The 22,348-nt window shown below is 39.7% G+C and overlaps 1 protein-coding gene across 9 annotated transcripts in view; it reads right to left on the minus strand.

The window, feature by feature from the left end:
* The window catches only part of DCLK2 (doublecortin like kinase 2), a 99,147-nt gene that overhangs the window by 40,626 nt on the left and 36,173 nt on the right, over positions 1 to 22,348 (minus strand). For 7 of the 9 annotated variants that reach the window (XR_012623214.1, XM_074823824.1, XM_074823829.1 and 4 more), the window contains 3 exons: positions 10,857 to 10,959; positions 8,837 to 8,938; positions 7,492 to 7,536 (listed from right to left, as the gene is read on the minus strand). Coding sequence is in view for 7 of the 9 variants with exons in the window: in XM_074823824.1 (XP_074679925.1) it covers positions 7,492 to 7,536; positions 8,837 to 8,938; positions 10,857 to 10,959 (250 nt within the window). In the remaining 2 variants the exon portion in view is untranslated. The remainder of the gene's footprint in view (positions 1 to 7,491; positions 7,537 to 8,836; positions 8,939 to 10,856; positions 10,960 to 22,348) is intronic. The other 2 variants (XR_012623215.1, XM_074823825.1) reach the window with 1 other exon arrangement.

The following is a 22,348-nucleotide window of genomic DNA, read 5'->3' on the forward strand; positions in this document are numbered from 1 at the left end:
TGTGCTGGAAACACAGGGATGTTTTAGTTACTGCTGAGCAGTGCTTACATAGAGTCAAGGCTTCTTCTGCTCCTCACACCGCCCTGCCAACGTGTAGGCTGGGGGTGCCCAAGAAGCTGGGAGGAGAGAGAGCTGGGACAGCTGAGCCCAACTGACCCAAGAGATATCCCAGACCATACGACGTCATGCTCAGCAATAAAACTAGAGGGAAGGCTGGGGAGGGCACCACTGCTCAGGGACAATGCTCAGTTGGTTTGTGGTGAGCAACTGTTTTCCTTTGCATAAATTGTCTTGGGTTTTATTTCTCTCTTTCTGTTATTTTCCTTTTCATTACAATTAATTCTTATTATTATCTTATCTAAATTATTAAACTGTTCTTATCTCAACTCACAAGTTTTCTTACTTTTACCCTTCCAATTCTCTTCCCCCATACCACTGCTGGGGGGGAGTGAGTGAGCGGCTGTGTGGTGCTTAGTTGCTGGCTGAGGTTAAACCACAGCAGTCTGGTTTGGTGCCCAACATGGGGCACAGAGAGTTTGAGATAATAACAGATTGACCAGAGCACATTAGAAGGGATTTAAATCTGTTAACAGTTGCAGGTCATGATATCGATTCATCTGTCCTTGATATTAGTTTGATCAGCACCATGCTCTTTTTTATTGCTGTACGCATTAAAGATTGGTGTTGACTTTTGCAGTTTGTTGTGGTCTGTAGTGATTAGTGATGTTTTGCCTGGGAAACTTGTTATTAAAACACTGATCTCGAGCTTAATCTGGTATTTGGGCTCTGTACTGAAGCCATTACTGTACTTCGGGTACCATCTCATGGTGACATATAACAATTATAGTCCTTCCTCTGAGAGGTTTTTTTGTGAAGGAAATACAGAATGGCACCTTCGCTACCTTCTTCTGTGAGATCTTCTCCCTTGTTACAATAACATCTCAGTATCTTGAACATCCTTGGGTGGTTAAAATACTTCTATTGGTATTTCTTAGGAATATTGCTTTGGTTTTGTCTAAGGTTAACAAGCAATTTAGGAATATGACTCAGACTCTACAAGACTATGGTCATGGGTGGCATGGCATGTGGGAGAATATGGGTATGTATCTAGAGAACTTCTCACCTCCAATGGTCTGGAACATTCCTCCCAAACAACTACAGGATCCTGATCAAGTGAAAGAATGTTTAAAAAAAAAATAGAAAAATGCCATGGCTATTCCAAAGAGGCATAACTTACCGTACTGTGCTGGGCCCTGGCCAGCATCTACCCAACACTGATTGATATTATGCAGCACCCTCAGGAAGAAGAGAGAGAAAACAAACCAACAGACACTATGGCAAAACCAGACACTATATCAGTTGCCCCTGGAACTAAAAAGAAACGATGGAAGCAGAAGTCAGCTCATTTAGTAAGTGATGAAGAAGCTTCTCCTAAGAGGAAGCAGGCGAAAGAATGAGAAGAGGCAGCCTGTTCTGCAGCAGAGCAGTCACAAGAACAGGAGGAGGAAGAGACTGAAAGCATAAATGAGACAGAAACCACCTGATCCCTATCCCCAAGTGAGCGCAAGATATGCAAAAATATTTTAGTTGTCAACCAGGTGAGCTAATTCTCAGCTGGTTACTCCGATGCTGGAATACTGGGGCCAGTAGTCAGGAATTAGGGGGTAAGGAAGCCCGGCAACTAGGATGCCTTGCTTAGGATAAGGACATTGACAAAGGGATTAGAATAAAGGCCAGAGTCCTCAGTCTTTGGCGGTGACTCCCACCAAGTGTGAAGGACAGGTACCCCTTTAAGTAAGAACTTGCAAACTCCCAGAGCAAATGGGCCAACATTGAGGGAGGTATCCAGTATCTGAGGGAATTAGTCATGTTGGAGGTGATCTGTAATAACCTAGATGACACCCAGTCATCCAAAGACCTGGATGAAATCTGGTGCACATGGTCCATGTGGCGAAAGTTTGTATGAAATGTACTGATGTCATACACCCACACCCTGGCAATAACGGGCTGGACAGACATGGAGGCACCAACTATGGATGAACTGACCAGACAGCTCCAAGAATACAAAGATAATCTCGGTTCCTTCATGTGATCCTGTTTCTCAGCTGTGGACAGACTGACCCAAAAAATGTCCAAGCAAGCTGAGAAGCATAGGTCTTCCTCACACACTCCAACCAAGGCCTCAACTATTAAGAGTCAGCTTTTTTCTCTTTGAGGGAAAGGGTACTGGTGGTGCACACCACGTGCAACCCTGTGGTTCTTCCTGCACGACCATGAGGGAGTACATAAGGAAGTGGGATGGTGACCCTACCTGGAGACTAAAAGCTCAGGTACAAGAACTGCAAGGAAAAACAATGGCCAAAAAGCATCCGTCCAGGAAAATTACCGCTTCAGTGTCTGTGGGGCAGATCATACTTTTGACCCTGATGAAGTGACTTTTGTACAAAAATCAAGTAATGAAGACTGCAACCAGGAATAGAGGGGTCCTGCCTTCAGCCAGGCAGAGGAGAGGGACAACCAGGTTTACTGGACTCTGTGGATTTGATGGCCTGGCACATCAGCCCCACAGGAGTATAAAGCTCTAGTGGACACCGGTGCACGGTCTACTCTAATCCCATTAGATTACAAAGAGGCAGAATCCATCTGTATTTCTGGAGTGATGGGAGGATCTCAAGAACTGTCTGGGAACCTAACTGGGAATGAGTGGCAAGAGCATCCTATTGTGACTGGTCCAGAGGCTCTATGTATCCTTGACATAGACTACCTCAGGAGAGGGTACTTCAAAAGACCCGAAAGGGTCTTTGGTATAGCTGCCTTGAGTACAGAGCAGATTAAAAGAGCTCTAGCTTGCCTGGTCTCTCAGAGGATTTGTCTGTGATGGGGTTGCTGTGGGTTAAAGAACAGCAGGTGCCAACTGCCACCATGACAGTGCACTGGTGACAATATTGGACCAATCAAGACTCCCATCCATAAGTTGATCCAGCGACTGGAGAGTCAAGCAGTGATCAGTAAGACTCATTCACCCCTTCATAGTCCCATATGGCCAGTACAAAAATCTAACAGAGAGTGGAGGCTAACAGTGGACTATAGAGGCCTGAATGAAGTCACACCACTGCTGAGTGCTGCCATACCAGACATGCTAGACCTCCAATACAAACTGGAGTCAAAGGCCACCAAATGGTAGGTGACAACTGATATTGCTAATGCATTTTTCTCAATCCCTCTGGCAGCAGAGCGCAGGCCACAGGTTGCTTTCACATGGAGGGTATCCAGTGCACCTGGAATCAACTGCCCCACGGGTGGAAACAGCCCTACCATTTGTCATAGACTGATCCAGACTGCACTGGAACAAGGTGAAGCTCCCAAACACCTGCAGTATATTGATGACATCATTACATGGGGCAACACAGCAGAGGAAGTGTTTGAGAAGAGGAGAAGAATAATCCAGATTCTTTTAAAAGCTGGTTTTGCTATAAAACTAAGTAAGGTCAAAAGATCTGCACAAGAAACAGTTTTTAGGAATAAAATGGCAAGATGGGCATCATCATATCCTAATGGATGTGATCAATACAATAACAGCTATGTCTCCACCAACTAACAAAAAAGAAACACAAGCCTTCTTAGGTGTCATGGATTTTTGAAGAATGCATATTCCAAGTTATGATCTGATCATAAGACCTCTCTATCAGCTGACCTGGAAAAAGAACAACTTTGAACGGGGCCCTGAGCAGCAGGAAGCCTTTGAACAAATTAAATAGGAGATAGTTCATGTAGTAGCACTTGGACCAGTCCAGGCAGGACAAGATATGAAAAATGTGCTTTACACCTCAGCCAGGGATAACGGCCCCACCTGGAGCTTTTGGCAGAAAGCACCTGGGGAGAACTTGAGGTTGACTCCAACTGAAAAAGAAATATTAGCAGCATATGAAGGAATTTGAGCCGCTTCAGGAGTAGTTGGTACTGAAGCACAGCTCCTTTTGGTACCTCAATGGCCTGTGTTCAGCTGGATGTTCAAAGGAAGGGTCCCCTCCACACACCACGCAACTGATGCTACATGGAGTAAGTAGGTTGCACTGATAACAATGCAACGTGCTCAAATGGGAAATTCTGATGGCCCAGTAATACTGGCAGTGATCATGGACTGGGCAGAGGGCCGAAACTTGGGAGTGTTGCCAGAGGAGGTGACTCATGCTGAAGAGGCCTTTCTGAATAATAAATTACCAGAAAATGAAAAGCAATATGCCCTTTTTACAGATGGATCCTGTCATGTTGTGGGAAAACACCAAAGGTGGAAAGCTGCTGCGTGGAGTCCTACACGACAAGTCACAGAAACTGCTGAAGGAGAAGGTGAACTGAGTCAGTTTGCAGAGGCGAAAGCCATCCAGCTGGCTTTAGATATTGCTGAAGGAGAACTTTATACTGACTCATGGATGGTGACAAATGCTCTGTGGGGGTGGCTACAGCAATAGAAGCAGACCAACTGGCAGTGCAGAGGCAAACTCATCTGGGCTGATGAATTATGGCAAGATACTGCTGCTTGGGTAGAGAATCTGGTTGTAAAAGTACGTCACGTAGATGCTTGCATACCCAAGAGTTGTGCCACTGAAGAACACTGAAGCAATGAGCAGGTGAACCAGGCTGCTAGAATGGAAGTGGCTCAGGTGGATCTGGACTGGGATCATAAGGGTGAGCTATTTATAGCTCAACGGGCCCATGAGACATCAGGACACTTTAGAAGGGATGCAACGTACAAATGGATTTGTGATCAAGGGGTGGACTTGACTACTGATGCCACTGCAGAAGTTGTCCATAAATGTCAAACGTGCACCATAATCAAACAAGCCAAGCAGCTAAAGCCTTTTTGCTATAGATGACGATGGCTGAAATATCAATAAGGGGAAGCCCGGCAGATTAATTACATCACACTACCACAAACCTGCCATGGCAAGCACCATGTGCCTACAATGGTGGAAGCAACTACTGGATGGTGGGCAACATACCCCGTGACCCTCGTCACTGCCCTCGTCACTATCTTGGGCCTTAAAAAGCAAGTTTTATGGTGACACAGCACCCCTGAAAGAACTGAATCAGACAACAGGACTCATTTCAAAAACAACCTCACAAACACCTGGGCCAAGAAGCATGGTATTGACTTGGGTGTATCACATCCCCTATCATGCACCAGCCTCTGGGAAAATGGACTGTTAATAACTACACTGACAGCAATGGGTGCTGGGACATTCAAGCATTGCAATACACATTTAGCAGAAGCCACTTGGCTAGTTAACACTAGAAGATCTGCCAGTCGATCTGGCCCTGCCCAATCAAAACTCCTGCACGCTGTGGAAGGAGGTAAGGTCCCTGCAGTACATACAAGGAACTTGTTGGGCAAAACAGTCTGTCATATTCCTTCCTCAGGAAAGGGTAAACCTATTTGTGGGATTGTTTTTGCTCAAGGACCTTGGTGTACTTGGTGGGTAATGTGGAAGAATCAGGGAGTCTAATGTGTACCTAAAGTGATTTAATCCTGGGGGAAAATAATCCATAATTTAGGTTGCATGTTATGGGAATTACTATAGCAGGAGAAAGGGAAGGAGTTCACTGCAATGTTAAACCCTATAACCTGGCCCAAAGGGACCAGGGTGGAGATTGTAATGGATATACCTTTAAATTGTTGTAACCCATGATTTGGGTTGCATGTTATAGGAATTACCATAGCAGGAACCACGTAAACCAATAGAGGACGAGCTTTACAAGAAGCAGTGTGAGTGCAGCAGTGACCCGACCTGAGCTGGCTTTGGTGCCCAATAACTCCAGGCAACACACCACCTCTTCTGTCCTGAGTGACCATCATAACAGATGGAGCCCAAAGTCATGGACTAAATGAAGTCAGTGGACATTTTGTGGACATTTATCAGACATTTCACAGGGGTGGTCCATAGACTAAGTGAATGATATCTGTGTATTATAATCAAAGGATGGGAAGGGGGGGGTGGGTAATGAGAACATATTAGATAGTGTGAGACCTGAGCACAACGTAAATGGTATGGAATAAGGGGTGGAGATTGTGCTGGTTTTGGCTGGGGTAGAGATAATTTTCTTCACAGTAGCTAGGATGGGGCTAAATTTTGGATTTGTGCTGAAAACAGTGTTGGTAACACAGGGATATTTTAGCTACTGCTGAGCAGTGCTTACATAGAGTCAAGGCCCTTCCTGATCCTCACACCACCCTGCCAGGGAGTGGGCTGGGGGTGCAAGATGTTGGGAGGAGAGAGAGCTGGGACAGCTGAGCCCAGCTGACCCAAGGGATATTCCAGACCATATGACATCATGCTCAGTAATAAAACTAGGGGGGAAGGTTGGTGGGGGGAGCACTGCTCGGGGACTGGCTGGGCATCCATCAGTTTGTGGTGAGCAAATGTTTCCCTTTGCATCACTTGTCTTTCTTGGGTTTTATTTCTCTCTGTTACTCTCCTTTTTCTTACCATTATTATTATTTCTTCAATTATTAAATTATTCTCACTTCTACCCTTTCAATTCTCTTCCCCCATGCTGCTGGAGGGTGGGGGCAGCTTGGTGCTTAGTTGCCAGCTGGGGTTAAACCATGACACTGCTATTTCGCACAGCAACACTTTTTTTCTTTTTTTACTCAAAAAACTACAAAAGCAATTTGTGTTAATTTTTGTCACAAACTTGTCCGCTGCTATTGACTTGCTGATTATTTCACGTGTATGAAAGACTTACCTTTCTTATCTATTTTCTAAGTATAAGATCTTTTGAGGTTTCTTTTGACATGTATAGCAGCCTGAATATACAGAAAAAACAAACTTCTCTGTTGTTCTTTAAGTAGTACATATTAGGCTACAATTCTTTAGTGTATTGGAATGTTGAAAACTGAAAAACCTATGAATACCTTCTAAATTATTAACTTCTAGTATTGTCCAAAGCCTCAACTTTGCTAATCAAAATGCATGTTACTTGTTTGAGAGATACTTTCACTTTGAACTGAAAGTTCAGAGAGGTTTCTTGGTGTTTTAGAACTTAGGCTGAAATAACACAAGAAAACAAAGGAAGGTAAGAAATTGAAAATAAAATTAAAAATTACGACACGTGGTTTTGCACCTTTTTCAGCAACTCTTAACCCTGTCTTTTTGCGCTGGCTGAAATTTTCTATTATAATATGCTTTAGAATACACATACAAATGTATTGCTCCTCAGAATACTCCTCTACTTGTAGTCAAAATTATACATTTACAAATTTAACTTTGGCACCATTCACAGATGTCCAACAACTATAAAGCATCATTTGTATTATTTCACTCAAATGATCTACTTCAACAAAAAGACTACATCGATTACGTCTCTGGTTCACCGAATGCAAAACATGTGTTCCAAGCTTGAAAATATTCACAAATACAGCAAAAAGTATACAGATAAATGGAGAGGGAGGAGACACACTAGTGATATACAGCCATAATAGTAATGGCTCACCTGGGGATTTTGCTGAAGCACTGGAGTAGTGGCCACCCCTCTTTACTGTACTCATATATTTGACACAAAGGAAAAAGACATTAAGGAAAGAAGTTATTAAACAGCTCTGAACATGGATGAAAGGAAGAAGGGTAAATAAAGATAAGTAAAGATTACCTGAGGAAAAAATGGCAAGTAAATAGAAGGATAAATACCAGACACTTTGAATAAATTTTTCAAATTAACCTAACCAAAGGGGTGTCCAACTACAAATAAGTAAGGAAATGATAGCACTGATTTCTGAGTACTTTGCATAAAATTCACTGTTGAAAGATATCCCATGCAATCTCATTGGAGTTAACAAGATTGCATGAGATGGAGATCAATTGTGAAACTTGCCATTCATGCTACATTTTTCTTGCTACTGTGATCCTTCTTTGAAGCTTTTCAGTTAAATATTCAACCTTTATAAACAAAGGATATATATTCCACTTTGAAAGAACCCAAAGACATAAAATTACTTCAGCCAACATCAATTAAGCAAAACAAATATTGATATGGAAATGAGAATATGGAACATGTTGCAGTTTTGAATACGTGCACAGGAGCTTACATGTCTACATTCAAAATAGACCATCATATATTTACAGATTCAATAGTTTTATTTCAGGGCTACTTCTCCAGGTCTGAGTGGAAAAAAATTAATTACATTTTATTGTATTTAGAAATTAAATGCAGAGGTAAAAAAAACCAAGTTTCTCCCTTCTATTTATTTGATAAAAGACTCAATGGTTGGAACATATGGTGTCAGCCAAACTGCTGGCAAAAACCTTTCTTTGAAATTAGATTAAGTCCAAGAAGAAGAAAAAAATTTCTCTGTTAATGGGCAATAACATTCCAGAACATCTCCTAAATTAATTGAAACAGCAAAATCCTGCATTTCTGACAATATTCGGCTAATATAGGAGAAACCTTTCAAATTCAAAACACTTAAGGGTATACTCTAGTTCAATGAACATGAATTTAACCACATAACCATCCTGTAGTTAACACTCTTCAAGAAAATCAAGTGTTATATCCCAAATGTACAATTAGCACGAATTATTCTGATGTTCATAAACTGAAGCTTTTTGTGCCTGTTAATTAAAACTAGAAACCACATTCCTTCTCCGGATTCAAAAATAAATGCAAATTTTATTATAAAATAGTATTAAATCTATGAGACAAACTGAAAAACCATTTTTTCTCCCTCAGGAAACAAAGCACACCACATCTATTTCAGACAGAGCCAGCAGTTTTTCACCCCATTAAACATATTCAAACTTTCATGTATATAACGTGTTCAGCTCTTTCCTAGAAGTAGTACCTGAGGCAGGTGATTTGCTTCGACGTGAAGGTCCTGGACTTTTGGAGCCAGTATGCCTCATGCCAGATGATCGGGAATAAGAGGACTTCATAACACGGCATTCTAGAAAGAAAGTAGAGTTTTGACAAACAGTTCACTGTACAGGCTTCCTCCAAACAGTACTGTTGCTGTTTATTATCCAGAAAATGAACATCCATGCTTTCTAAACGTGCTTGCCCAACTGAATGAAACAAAGTTATAAAAGCACCTCAGAACTTGAACCTACATACCACATAAACACATTAGAGCTACTCAAATGCTGTATGTAACATTCTGCATGTAATATTTCTTCATGTCTTCAAGCTGGATTATTACTATAATTCAAGTTTGTACCTATGCATAACTGAAGGAGTAAAGAGTCAGCTGATGCCAAGGTGGTTGATAACTCAGTAAATCCTGCATGATGTAACAGCAGCTTCATATAAGGCACCTGCACAGCAAGCCCCACTTACCTTCTTTTGCAAGAAAGTGATGTGGTGACCAATTTCTAAAGAGGTGAAAAACGTCTATTGTTTCCAAAAGGCTGAGACAATAGATCACTGCCACTTACCATCACCTATATGTCATTAAATAAAGGACAACCTAAAGGGGAAAGGAATCAATAGGCATACATGCATTGACATTTTGGAAACATTTTAATTCCTATAGTTAGCAAATCACTCCCAATGGAATCATATAAAACTTTCCCTCCTAATTCTGTCCCTTTTATTCATCACTACAATGTCAATGCCATCATTGTGATGCCACATCACCATCAAAAATAGTAAGCAGAGCTGCATGCCCTGCCAGTCAAGTCATGTTCCACTCTGTACCTAACCTGCTTTTGTCCATTAAGACCCCCAGAGTTATGAGAGAAAGAAAGGACCACCGAAGCTGAAGAGACAAAGGGAGAACATCCCCCCCACCCCCCCATCACTGGGTTCTCGGAAAGGAAATGAACCCAATTAGTCTGTGCATAGTATAAGGGGAAAAAGCAAACTTATGGCCTTAAAATCTCCAAGGGAAATTATGATTTTGCCCAGACTGGGATCTGTAGTGTGAATTAACGCAAGCATGCTCTTCCACTCCTGCACAAGAATAAAATCGTATCTTAGCTAGCCTAAAATTATGTAAAAAAAATACCCTTCTTGTCACCTCCACACTAGCTGAACCAACATAATCACGCAGTTCCAGAAAAGTAGCATGCTGGCAATAACAGAATGGGAGCCAGATGAATCCTCCATCCATCCAAACGTATGGACCAGTGGCTAGATGTAAACCTATACTTCTTGATATAACTGAAGATTTTGTAAAGAAATTATGGTGTTTGTAAGAACTAGAAAAACAGCAGGTGCTTCTGCTTTCAGTTACCCAAGAGGAAGGCAAAAAAACCCCCTTTTATTCACAATCTGAAACTCTCCTTAAATAATCCAATGATTCTTGCCAGGGCAAATTTTCTTTACCAAAGATCAATTTTTTCATAAAAGAAAATCAGGGTGATCCTACAGCTGTAGAAGCTGTCTACAATATAGACAGAAAAAACACTTGGTCTATAGCAGAGAAGACTGGAATGTGTGAATTGTCTAGCAGGACAATTCAAGACCTGAAATGAGTGTGGTTACATATATGATTTTTCAAAAATCTCATGAAGACAGCAATATGGAAATCATCTTACAGTCACAGATGTCAAAAGTGCATGTTTTTAACAGATTTTAGATCCATTAGATCCAGGATTGAACCTTTTCAAATTCAATGCTGGTTTTCATGTAACTTTAGAAGGGGTCTGTTTTCCAAGAAAATAGATCAGGTTTGTTAGTGCATTTATCAGGCTTACAGAATCCAGATGATGGTTTGGAAAAACTTTTTAATCCATATATTCCCATGTATATTTTCCTAAATCACACACTTGAGGATTGAACAATGGGGCAGGGTTGGGAGGAGCAGGGGGAAGAATTCTCAATTAAGTTGACTATTTCAGTGGGTTTAGGATGTACAGTCTTACCGCTGTGATCCAACACGAAGTCATCCTGAGCATACCGGTATTTCTCAGGCCCACATGCAATGAAGACATCATCATCTCCAAAGAAGTCCTGCAAGCATGTCACCTTGACAGCAAAATATACAAAGCAACATAAACAAATGCAGTACCGTCAAATACTAAATCTCTGGTTAGTCAGCAACAATTAATAAGTTTGTGTCTTCCTTTTCCCAGTGATACCATAATGTTGTTTTATAATGACAGAAACATTCCAGTTCTCAAGTACTTCAGCTCTCCCAGTAGTCCAGGAAACCTCAGGGCCAAGAATGTAAAATATGACTGTCCCTCACCTCCAAAAACACATTTAACACCTGTATTTTTGCCAATAACTACCCACGCATGCTGATGACTTTGACAAGACTGGCTATAAACACTACTCAAATATCAAAGCTTCTTGTACTCTTACACTAATTGCTTGTGGGAAAATCTGTCAAGTTAAAATGATTGCATCTACAAATTTATTTTATGCTCCAAGGCATTTAATTTCCATGTTTTAATGTCCTGTTAAAAAAAATTAATTCTCCCTTTTATTAAAAGATATTCCATATTCAAGAAACAAAGACATATAGAATCCCTTTCATGCCCTTTGCAGCTCTGTCTGTTCTTAACTGTCCCAGTAATGATGTTATAATGTTTTCAAGAAGGATGGGGCTATCAGAAAGAAAAATGTTTTAGACATTATTTAAAAAACACAAAACCAAGGACCTGCAAAAAACCTCACTCCTCAAAAGCCAATAAAAGTCAGCTTGTGAAGGAGCAACTGCCTGCCTTAAAAACAATTAAAACAAAAAATGCGACAACAAGAAATTTCACCGAACTCATTCTAACTCCCTTGTAAGGAAAAAAAGTTTGCAGGTAACAAGCTATTTTTGAAATGTAAATGGATTGAAATTTTACTGTGTAATTGTTTCCCCATTCTTTTTAACACTGCACATCCACATGAGATCTGGGAATAAAAGCTATGTAGAAGCTAAGAAAGTTGGAACCATTTGGTAAAACCATGTAATTAAAAAGGTAAAATAAGAAACTGCTTTTAGGGAAACTGGCTTTTTTCCTTCCCAGATATCTGTCAACACTACTTGCATATTTTACCCGCTATGATAATTGTAAACATTGGCAGGAAGGGGTCTCTACTGCCTGCAGTATTCTGAGAAACACTCAGAATATCAATGACCCTCAGCTCTCTGTAAGAACACCCACACGGGGCACTCGCCAGCCGTGCAGTTGTCATGGCAGCTAACCCAGGAATAACAGCCCGTGCCCTTACAGCAAGATCCTCACCGCTGTGCCACACGCAGTATTCAGCGTTTGTGTCACTGTGTTACGCAGCCAAAGGACTCGAGCCATCGCCAAATCCTTTTATTGTCATCCTACCATCGCAATGACGATCTGCTCTCATGGATGAGAGACATTTTCAGCTGTACTTGAAACTGCTGCTTCTGGTTAACTGAAGAGGCAGTGATAACTGGATTCAAAAGGCTGTAAATTCACAGAATCACAGAATCATCGAGGTTGGAAAAGACCTTGAAGATGATCTAGTCCAACCATGAACCTCACACTGACCGTTCTCAACTCCACCAGATCCCTCAGCGCTGGGTCAACCCGACTCTTCAACCCCTCCAGGGATGGGGACTCCCCCCCTGCCCTGGGCAGCCCATTCCAACGCCCAACAACCCCTTCTGCAAAGAAATACTTCCTAAGAGCCAGTCTGACCCTGCCCTGGCGCAGCTTGAGGCCATTCCCTCTTGTCCTATCGCTGGTTCCTTGGGTCAAGAGACTCATTCCCCCTCTCTGCACCCTCCTTTCAGGGAGTTGTAGAGGGCCATGAAGTCTCCCCTCAGCCTCCTCTTCTCAAAAGGGAAGGTTTTCTACCATGGGGTTTATTCCTGTCTACTAAATAACTGTCTCTACTAATAAGAGTACTCATTATCATTTCCACAGATTTCAGGAATCCAGCAACCAACGCAAACCCACCACTCCAGGAAAAGCCGTGAGAAAGCTTTCAGAACACCTCCCAGTAGCATTGCTGGACACAGGCAGAGATGTTCTGAGAAACACAAGTTCACACTCAAGGTCCCCAAAACCAGGGGCCATTTCCACAAGCTCTTGCCTACCTATCACTGCTCTACTCGTGCCTCCAGTGCCCTTGCAGTGCTGTTTTGAGCAGGTTCAAGTTAAATAATGTGATTTAGCAGAACCTAAAATTAATTTTTCTGTTCTGATTCAAAACCTCCCCCTCACCCCTTAAGCCATCCAGTCTAACATCTGAGCTGAGAGTAAGAGAGGAGAGAATGACAGGTCTTATGTTAGACTCTGGGAAATAACTGTATGCAGCATCATCCTTTTGTTGTCTGCAGTGCAATTCTACAAAGGAAAGGTCAGACCTGTGCACAAAAGATGACAGGAGTACCTTTAGAAATATGCCTTAAAATCTTTGTAAATGGCTACTGGGGAGGGGGTCTGTCAGTCACGGACCAAGACAGACTTTAGCTTACTGTAAAAGATACTAAACTACACTGAACTGGAAGCCAGATAAATGCAAGTATGAGAAAGGTTTACATAGATTCTACCTATATGCTAGCCCTGAATACTGGAAGTCCTCCTTCTCCCTGCAGATAGTCCAGATTGGCTATGCATAAAATACACAAGAAGAAAAAAAAAAATATTGAAAAAGTGTATTGAACAAGGAATAAAGATCTGCTAGAACTTACCAATCTCAAATAACCACATATTATGAGGTGAAGGAAGTATTTTTAAAATCATGTTCGTGAAAATCTTGTTTTTCTAAAAGTACAATCTAATGGTTATTTTTCTAGGCCTTTATCATAATAAAAGTCAAAGGAGCAGCTCCCAATGTGCAAACAGACGCTAAAATAAACAGTCTTCATTTCCTACAGAATTGAAATTAATGTATATGCTTCAATTAATGATAACAGTGTTTTGCTTACTTATCATTTAAAAAAATATTAAGGGAAAGCTGAAATTGATAAATTGTTTGCATGGGATTTTGAATGCTGCAGGTCTGCTATGGTCTAACCTGCAAATCACACAATTCTGCTTCAAAGAATATCTATACTTAGATCACATAGCAATTTTTTACAGCTTTGAGCAGGACTGAATCAGTTTAGAAATTTAAAAACAAACAAAAAAATTTGAACACTTATTGATGGTTTTGGCTTTTTTTTTTTTTTGAGTTTCATTAGCAGTAGAACTTGTACATATGAATAGCACATCAGTCATTCCAGTAAGTTAGGGATCAAAATTTTGTTTGTCAAACTAGTGTACAACAAATGCTGTTTTTCTTTCTACTAAGTTTCTATACCTTACCCATTCTTTGTTTTGCTGCATTTGGTGCATTGGTTCAGTCCTTCAAAATATTTCCTAAAATGTCTTTTAAAGTAAAAAGTGCATATAAGTGTACCATAGCAAAAATAGTCAAATATGTAGTCATTCATTCAAGTAACAATCCTCTTGCTAGTCCTGATGCTGTGAGTTTCTATGCATGAAATTGAAAATGTAAAAAGCTTTAGACACCTTGAAGAGATTAAGCACCCAAATGAGATCTGATTTTCAATAGTGGTGAGAGCTTTTTTTCAATTACAGTCATTAGGTCATTTTTGAGGTTCAGATTGGGCCACTTCCTAGTTTACATCCACAAAAACTCTGTACAGCTACTTCAAATGCATGCTTTCCATCGGCAGCCTTGCCATAAAGCTCAATCAGAACGTCTCTCCTGTCTGTGGCTTTTATTATCACACATAATGCTCTTTTAAAAGAACAAGATGAATGTGATTTGTTTGTCCACAGGCAAAAATAATTCTATTTTAAATCTGATTTTTTAAATGGAAGGCATATACAGAGCTGCACAAGGAAGTTTTTAGGGTTTATCATTATAGCCAACACTACAAAGGCTTACACCAAAGGAGTTTCACACTTCCTTGAATTCTTTTTTTTTTCTCCCACACAGGAAAGTGAAATATATTTTGAAAAACTGTTTTAGGAACACTTTAGAAAAATGTTATCTTGTTAACTCTGGATGTTTCAATTAACAGGTTTAAAAAATGTGTTAAACTATTTATTTCTAAGTACAATACCCTTTCCTAGTAATGTATTGCCTATGTTCTGCTGGTAACTTCACTGCCTTCCCTTTACTTAGAATAAAAAGTGACTTATTGGTGCTCCTCTGACAACTCATACTGCTATTAGGTTGTCTTGTTGCACTGTTTTTGTTCAAAATATGTCACTGTACACAGCAGAGTAGTGCATATTTGGATGGGACTGGATTTGACTTGTACTCAGTCCTTTAAAAATACTTCTAATGACTTAAAATTACAAGTAGGAACACAAGCAAAGAGGGAAAAGCAAAAATGCACGAGAAGTCTCAGAAACATTATAACTGAATGTCAGTATTATATTTTCTTTTTCAGTGGGGTCACCCACAGCATTATTGTGTGTCTGTTTGGACAGAATCCTTTCACTGGTACTCCCACCTTAGCTTTCTGAGATGATGTGCAAATGACTCTGGGCACCACTGCTTCCCAATGGGCTCAAAAAGGCTCTGTTCACCATTAGACTAAAGATCAGAGGACAACATAATTCAAGCAACAGCAGGAGAATTAAATTTTAATTGGCTTCAATTGCAAGAAACCCAAACAAGTATGCATGAGGCTCAATGATCAATGATTCAAAACTTGAATTGCTTGTTACGAAAAAAGCAGTCTTTCCTCATAAAACTTCCCCCTTGCCCATTTGAGGAAATGTTGGGACACTGAATGGATGACGTTTTTAGAAAAACACAAAGCCCTAACAGAGGTACATATTACTAAATAAGCATTATGTTACAGAAATGGCATGACTAACAGTAGTTTGCAAGACCATTAATGGTAAAACCACTTCAGAATCACACAGCTGAAAGCACAAAAATGTGGTTCACAAACAGGAAAAAAAAAAAAGAAGCACAAACTCGCAGGAATGCACAAAAATGCAAGTCAAAATGTGAAAACAGGGTGTTGGAAAGGGAAGGGAGAGAAAAACATCTGTTTGAAAAATCAGTTTCATGATCCCCTCCTGTCTACTAGTGCAGTGTTTTAATGTCACAAACACCCATCATATTTATCTTTTAAAATACATAATTTCTGACAAATATTTATAACCAAAGAAGTTTGCTCTTTCCAGAGAAATACTTCTTCAGTTATGTCAAGCTACTGGACTAGAATATACAAATTGTGTGATTCATACAGAACTCCCTTTCCCATTACCATCACACAGGCCTAGAAATGTAATTTACACCAAACCCTACTCCCACCTCTGAATCTAAGAAGCAGAGGATACATTCCCACCAGAAGAAACATAAATAATGATAGATCTTTTACAGACAGAATTCAACAGGTATTTAATAATTGTGCTTTATGATGAATCACAGAATCATTCAGGTTGGAAAAGACCCTTGGGATCATCGAGTCCAATCATCAGCCCGACTCTACAAAGTTCTCCCCTACACCATATCCCCCAACATCTCATCCAAACGACCCTTAAACACATCCAGGGATGGTGACTCCACCCCCTCCCTGGGCAGCCTATTCCACTGTCTGACCACTCTTTCTGGGAAACATTTTTTCCTAATGTCCAGTCTGAACCTCCCCTGTTGGAGTTTAAAGCCATGAAGTTACAATTAAAAAAATTGAATTATATAAACAAGCTTTTATGCACAAGTCATTTGCCCTCCAACCTTCAGAGGAAAGAAAAACACTAAAAAAAAAAGACAGACTGCCACCATGAAAAATTACTAAAGAATTCAATTTCTCTCAAATCTTTAGCACTGAAGAGAGTTCTGCAACTATACATCAACACCCTTCAGCCAGGAGCTCCCTGGATAAATGGTATTTATTCCAGCCCTACAAATATGCTTCACTCTAAATGCAGAAGGAAGAGCTGTAAAAACAAATAGTTTGGCTCAATTTAGTATGGTTGATTCAATTTAAGTAACCAGCAACAGGACTGTACAGTTTAAGTCTGAAGAGCCACACCCTGTGCCTGGGGAAAGCGTCTCTGCATGACAAATTCTCCACATCAGCTGAAAATGGAACTGAAAAATCAAAACTGGAAAAAATATGCAAGATTATTTGTATTTGTTTTAACAATGGAAGAAATATTTATATCTAGTGACTTCAAGGAAACAGGATATGGTATAAATATTTTAAAAAGGAAGCACATAACATACCAGGCAAACGGAAAACTGGCATGCACAATTACAGCTGTGTATGTGTTTTCACCTCAGCAGTAGCGACAGGCATTTGAGGCTGAAATTCTTTAAAAACATGAAGTAGGTTTCTTCCCATTAATTGCTGAAAAAAGAATAATTTCTTAAATGTCCACATGACAAATCTAGATACAACCTCCCTGCTACCGCCTTCAGCGTGAGGGGTCTCCACATTTCTGCTGAGAAATGCTACTCCTCTTTGACTGGGGCAGATTACAGCTAGGCTGTCCTGACAGTTTTGCCCTTTGCCCCCTGCATCGACCTTTATTTCTGAGTAAGCAAAAGTCAAATATTTGTCTATTTTGCCAGTCAGGTCATATTTGCAATCATCGTTTTTGTTTCCCCCTTTTCAAATAAAGTTAGCACTGCCACTCCCTCTTCACTGCCATACAAACAGTGTGATTTAAATCATTAGAATCCTTGCAGATCCTTTTTGAAGCTGTCAGGCTTACAGTTCGAGGGTTTATGCATGTCCCGAAGTGCAAAATGCAAGGAAAGCACTCCTGCAGAAACAGGTCAGTTCTCTGTTTTTTATTTCAGTTCCATCACCAACAGGTGCAGACTTAACTTTCAAAAGGCAAGTTTCCTCTGGGCAGCCTCAGGAACTCAAAAAGGAAGGTGAAAAGGGTGTTCCCACTCTTTCCTACAGAGTACTGTGATTTTAACAGATTTTCTTACCTTGGAACTTCCCCTTGGTCTCTGCACTTTCACAGCGTGACCAAGGAAAAGAGGGTGTATGTGTTTAACCAGTATTCTTAACTGCTTACTAAGCCATCAGTATCCTTCACGACTGAAGTACTAAGCTAGTCTGGAAATTTGCCTGGTTATAGTGAGTCATATTTCCTGACATGTCTTCAGTAAACTGTGAGAGAATAGCCAGATAGATGGGTAGCTAGAATATACCCGGGAAGTAGAAATACAGAGAAAGTCAATCCAATGAGCCCCTGACATGCCCTTTTAAAAAAATACTGTAATTGCCAGGGTGTTTTTTTTTTTTAACCTACCTATTCATTTGGTAGAAATGACCGCGTCAAAGGCAACTATGCTAAGTGCTTTGGAAGCAGGCAAAAAAGAAACCATTCAAGAGCCAGGCAATATGGAAACCCACACCGTACACAAGAACGGCAACAAAACACTACATCAGATACGTAGTAAACCTGGAAAATCAGGTCATGATAAGATGCATGCTGGTACAGAGAAGTGCTTGACACTTGCAGAAACTTCTGTTCCTCACCAGTTTGTTCTCTGTGACAGCCCTACTACAGAATCTCTGTGAACTTCCAAATTAAAAAACATTACACAACACCAAAAGAAGGGTAAGCAAGCTACAAACCTCTGACACAGTGCCTGAAAGAGCTCAAATGCTACTAAGACTGGTCACATCTGCCCGAAACAGCTAGAGGGTAGGCTGAGGAGTCCTAAAGCTTGAGAACATATAACCATGGGCTTGATAGACTCTAGACACCTTTTCTGCTGGCTATAGCTATGAGGACTACACACCGCATCATAGTAACTTCCCCAACAGCCAACTTCCATGAGGTCATTAGTAGACCAGGGGAAAAAAAAAAAAAAATCTCCTTTGTTCTCTAAAAATAATTGGAATTAAGTCAAATACCTTTTGATTTCTAAGGCTCAGATGCACAATTATTTTGCCTGCAACTAAAATGTGAAATACAGTAACAGAGATCAGATCATGCAGAAAGAATGCAGACACATCGACTGTGTTACAAAATTAAGACATTCATTACCTGATCTTATGTGACTGTGCATCTCGACCAGCAAATTTACTTCAGCTTTTAAAGACTGTGATTTTCCTTTATATTAATCTCCTATATTTATTGACAAAATAAAGAAACTTTTTAAAAAGTGGGATTTTTTTTGTTTGCAATTTACTTGTAGGCTCTAAGACCTTTCAAACAGTCTCAGTTAATCTGTTTGTGTAAACATGTTGATGTTCCTTTTTCTCTAAGGCTAATTCAAGTAGTTCACCTGGTTTTTGGTCTTCGATCTCCAAAGTGTCTTTTTAACCCATGCAAGTTGGTTAGCTGTAGACTTGAGAGCAATTCCATTGCAGTCAATGGAATTACTCACACGGATGAAGCTATGCACAACCACAGCTTGTGAAAGGTCTGAGGGCCTCCTCAGCTCTGCTGGACACTGCAATAAAACGATATAATAAATCTGATTTCTAGGTCAGAACTTCCACAGGACATTGACTGATTTACCATTTGAGGTTTGGTATCTGGCACCCTTTTGTCTTTTCCTTCAAGTTTATTAAATTCAGTAAACACTGAGAAAAAAAACCCCTAAGTTTTCTGGTTTTAAAAATTTATAAATGTTGAATTTGCCTGCCTTGGGTAAAGGCAGCTTCTTAACCTATTTAGAAAAACAGAAAAAAATTTAAAAAAAAATATTGAAACAAAGACCATAACGAAAATAATTCTTCTAGGCCAGCTTCCTAAATGACTATTTGATCAATGGCTGTATCGTATTATTACAGTCATCATTAAAAAGTGAACGTTCTTTCACTGATACTCAGTGATGAAGAACAGCAGTGGAGAAGGAGACGAACCTTTCTGTCCCACAGGGAATCTAAAGAGTAAGAAACAAAACAGAAATGTAAAATCTTTGCCTGCTGCCTTGTAAACAGAAAAAGTCTGGCAGCAAGCCCAGGAAACGCCTAATACAGTATGACAATGCAGAAAGACTGCATAAACAGAGTGGTCAGGTCACCACAACTCATATAGATATTGGGAACAGATGACAGAATAGAGCACATATCACATTTTAGTTTTATTTCAATTTTAAACAGATTTTTGCATATATTTTTTAACCTCTCGAAGTTTAACTCAGAAGACGAACACATATGGAAATGGAAGATTGCATTTGGGTGGGATTCAAATAGATCATCCTCACTGCAATGGAAATGACAGTAAGAAAAATAAGCTGTAGAAATATGCACAAGTTAAAGTGAGTTCCTACACGTATTTGTGTCTTAAAGCCTTCCAGTACTGTAGGACTTTCTGGCAAGGTCCATTCATCAGTTTTTCCAAACAGCAAAACGGATCTTTTTCTGCAAAAATCGTATTTTAAGTATTGCACTGATTATGTGCAGCTATTTAGATAGCAGATAATTACAGCTGAAAAGGACTAAAATTCTGGAAATTTTGAATCATACTGTATAACTCATCTGTCTCTAACACAAAACACCCCAGCACAACCCTTCCCACAGTATTATCCACTACTTCAACAAGAGTCAAATCATTTCAGTATATTGAAGCGAATATCATGCTTCTCAATTTCAAGAGTTACACAAAGAAACAGCAGCCTTACTAAACATGGAATAAGTGGAAATTGGAAAGACATAATAAACAAATGCAGCTCATAACACATGACCATAATCCAGTTTGTCTGAAAACAAAACAAAAAAAACCCCCAAACAACAGTACTTTCAGCTATAAGACAGAGATGGTATCTTTGCCCATAGGTGCCTTAATCACAGCAGCTCAAAAGTCAGCACAACAGATTCGTTGCTGAAGTGGTGTAACTGGGAAGCCTAATATAGAACTAAAAATAGTACCTGACTTCACACAGCTAACCTTCCATCTTACCACTGAGTAACTGGTCTAAAAATAAAAGCTACTTGTATTATGAAGGAACATTAAAACTATACATATAAGGACAGATAGCCAGCTCATCCAGTTCAGTAAAGTCTTATGGATTTAATGACATCCTGTTCCACAACACAAATGCGGTTAAAATATAAGTTATACCTTTTTTTCCCCCCACAAAATTACCCCTTTTGCACTATGATAGAAATCAGTGCCCTTAGCTAATGACCTTACTTGAAAAACATGGCATTCACATACTACGGAAAACTTTAAAAAATGAAACCATATGGCCAATGTACTTTCATTTCACTGATTCTTTAGATCAGAAGTGGCATGCAGCAATAATCTACTGCAATCCAAGGTTTCCACTGTTCATCGGCAGACACTGTTTCCTGGAGAGCTTAACAGAAGCAGCAGTTCTTGAAATGAAAACTATTTTTTCCATAGACAAATTCAAACTCAGTGTTTGTGGCCAGTGCAGAAAGAATAAAGAAAAGGTAGAAATCTGGAAAGGTCCTTTGATGAAGGGTACAAATAATTTTTCATGAATCTATAAGCTTTAAATGGAAGTTTTACAGTTTTACACTGGCACAGGTTGCCCAGAGAGATGGTAGATGCCCCATCCCTGGAAACATTCAAGGTCAGGTTTGAGCAGGGCCTTGAGCAACCTGATCTAGCTGAAGATGTCCCTGCTCATTACAGTGGGTTGGACTAGATGGCCTTTAAAGGTCCTTTCCAACCCAACCCATCCTATGATTCTGTGGTTTTCCTATGGCTTCAATTGTTCATGTAGTAGCTGCTAAAGTCAGGTTCCTGTTCAAATTCTATTTAAAAAATCAAATTAAGTAACTCTAAGATGCAATATATTAGCCAAAATGCATGACTCGCTGCAATTTAACATTGTTATGTAGAGATATAAAAAAAATCTATTGTTTTCTGATCTATCTATTATTCTGTCAGGGTTTCAATCTTGTACTCATTCAAAGCTGTTTCTCACAGCACTGCAATAGGAGGGGAAAAAGTTTAAGTACCCTATAAATTTGGGTCTTTCAGTTCTGTCCCCTTCATATACACTTCACATAAAAAGAAGTCTTGCTAAAACTTGCACCAAGTATAAAAACAATGAGGATATAACTGATTAATTGAATTATTAGATGCTTAGAAATGTGAGCAAAATTACAGTAATACAGGAAACAGAAACTTTCAGGGATCCAGTTTAACTCCATTGGCTCACAACTTCAACTGATATTATCTCTAAGTCTGTTGCTGCTGATTCTGAATTGCTTTACTAAGCAGATAAACATATGTAAAAAACATTTGAAGATGTAGAAACGTCTTTGATTTCATGTTCAGACAACAAATGGATTATGAAGACAGAGGAAAAGCAACATTTTTAGGCAGAAACAAAAGAACAGATGTATCAATACTGTTATACCGCAAGTTCTGCCAGAAAAAAAAGTATCTCCAACTGTTTCTCCTTAAAACCAAAAACCAACAAAATCTCACACACGTCTATTCCTTCATGTCTGAAAATGTCAGTTCTTCCTTTGAATAAACATACACAAGTTTCAGAAAAAAAGCAAAAT

Source organism: Strix aluco, chromosome 4 (genome assembly GCF_031877795.1).
Source record: "Strix aluco isolate bStrAlu1 chromosome 4, bStrAlu1.hap1, whole genome shotgun sequence".
Lineage (NCBI taxonomy): Eukaryota > Metazoa > Chordata > Aves > Strigiformes > Strigidae > Strix > Strix aluco.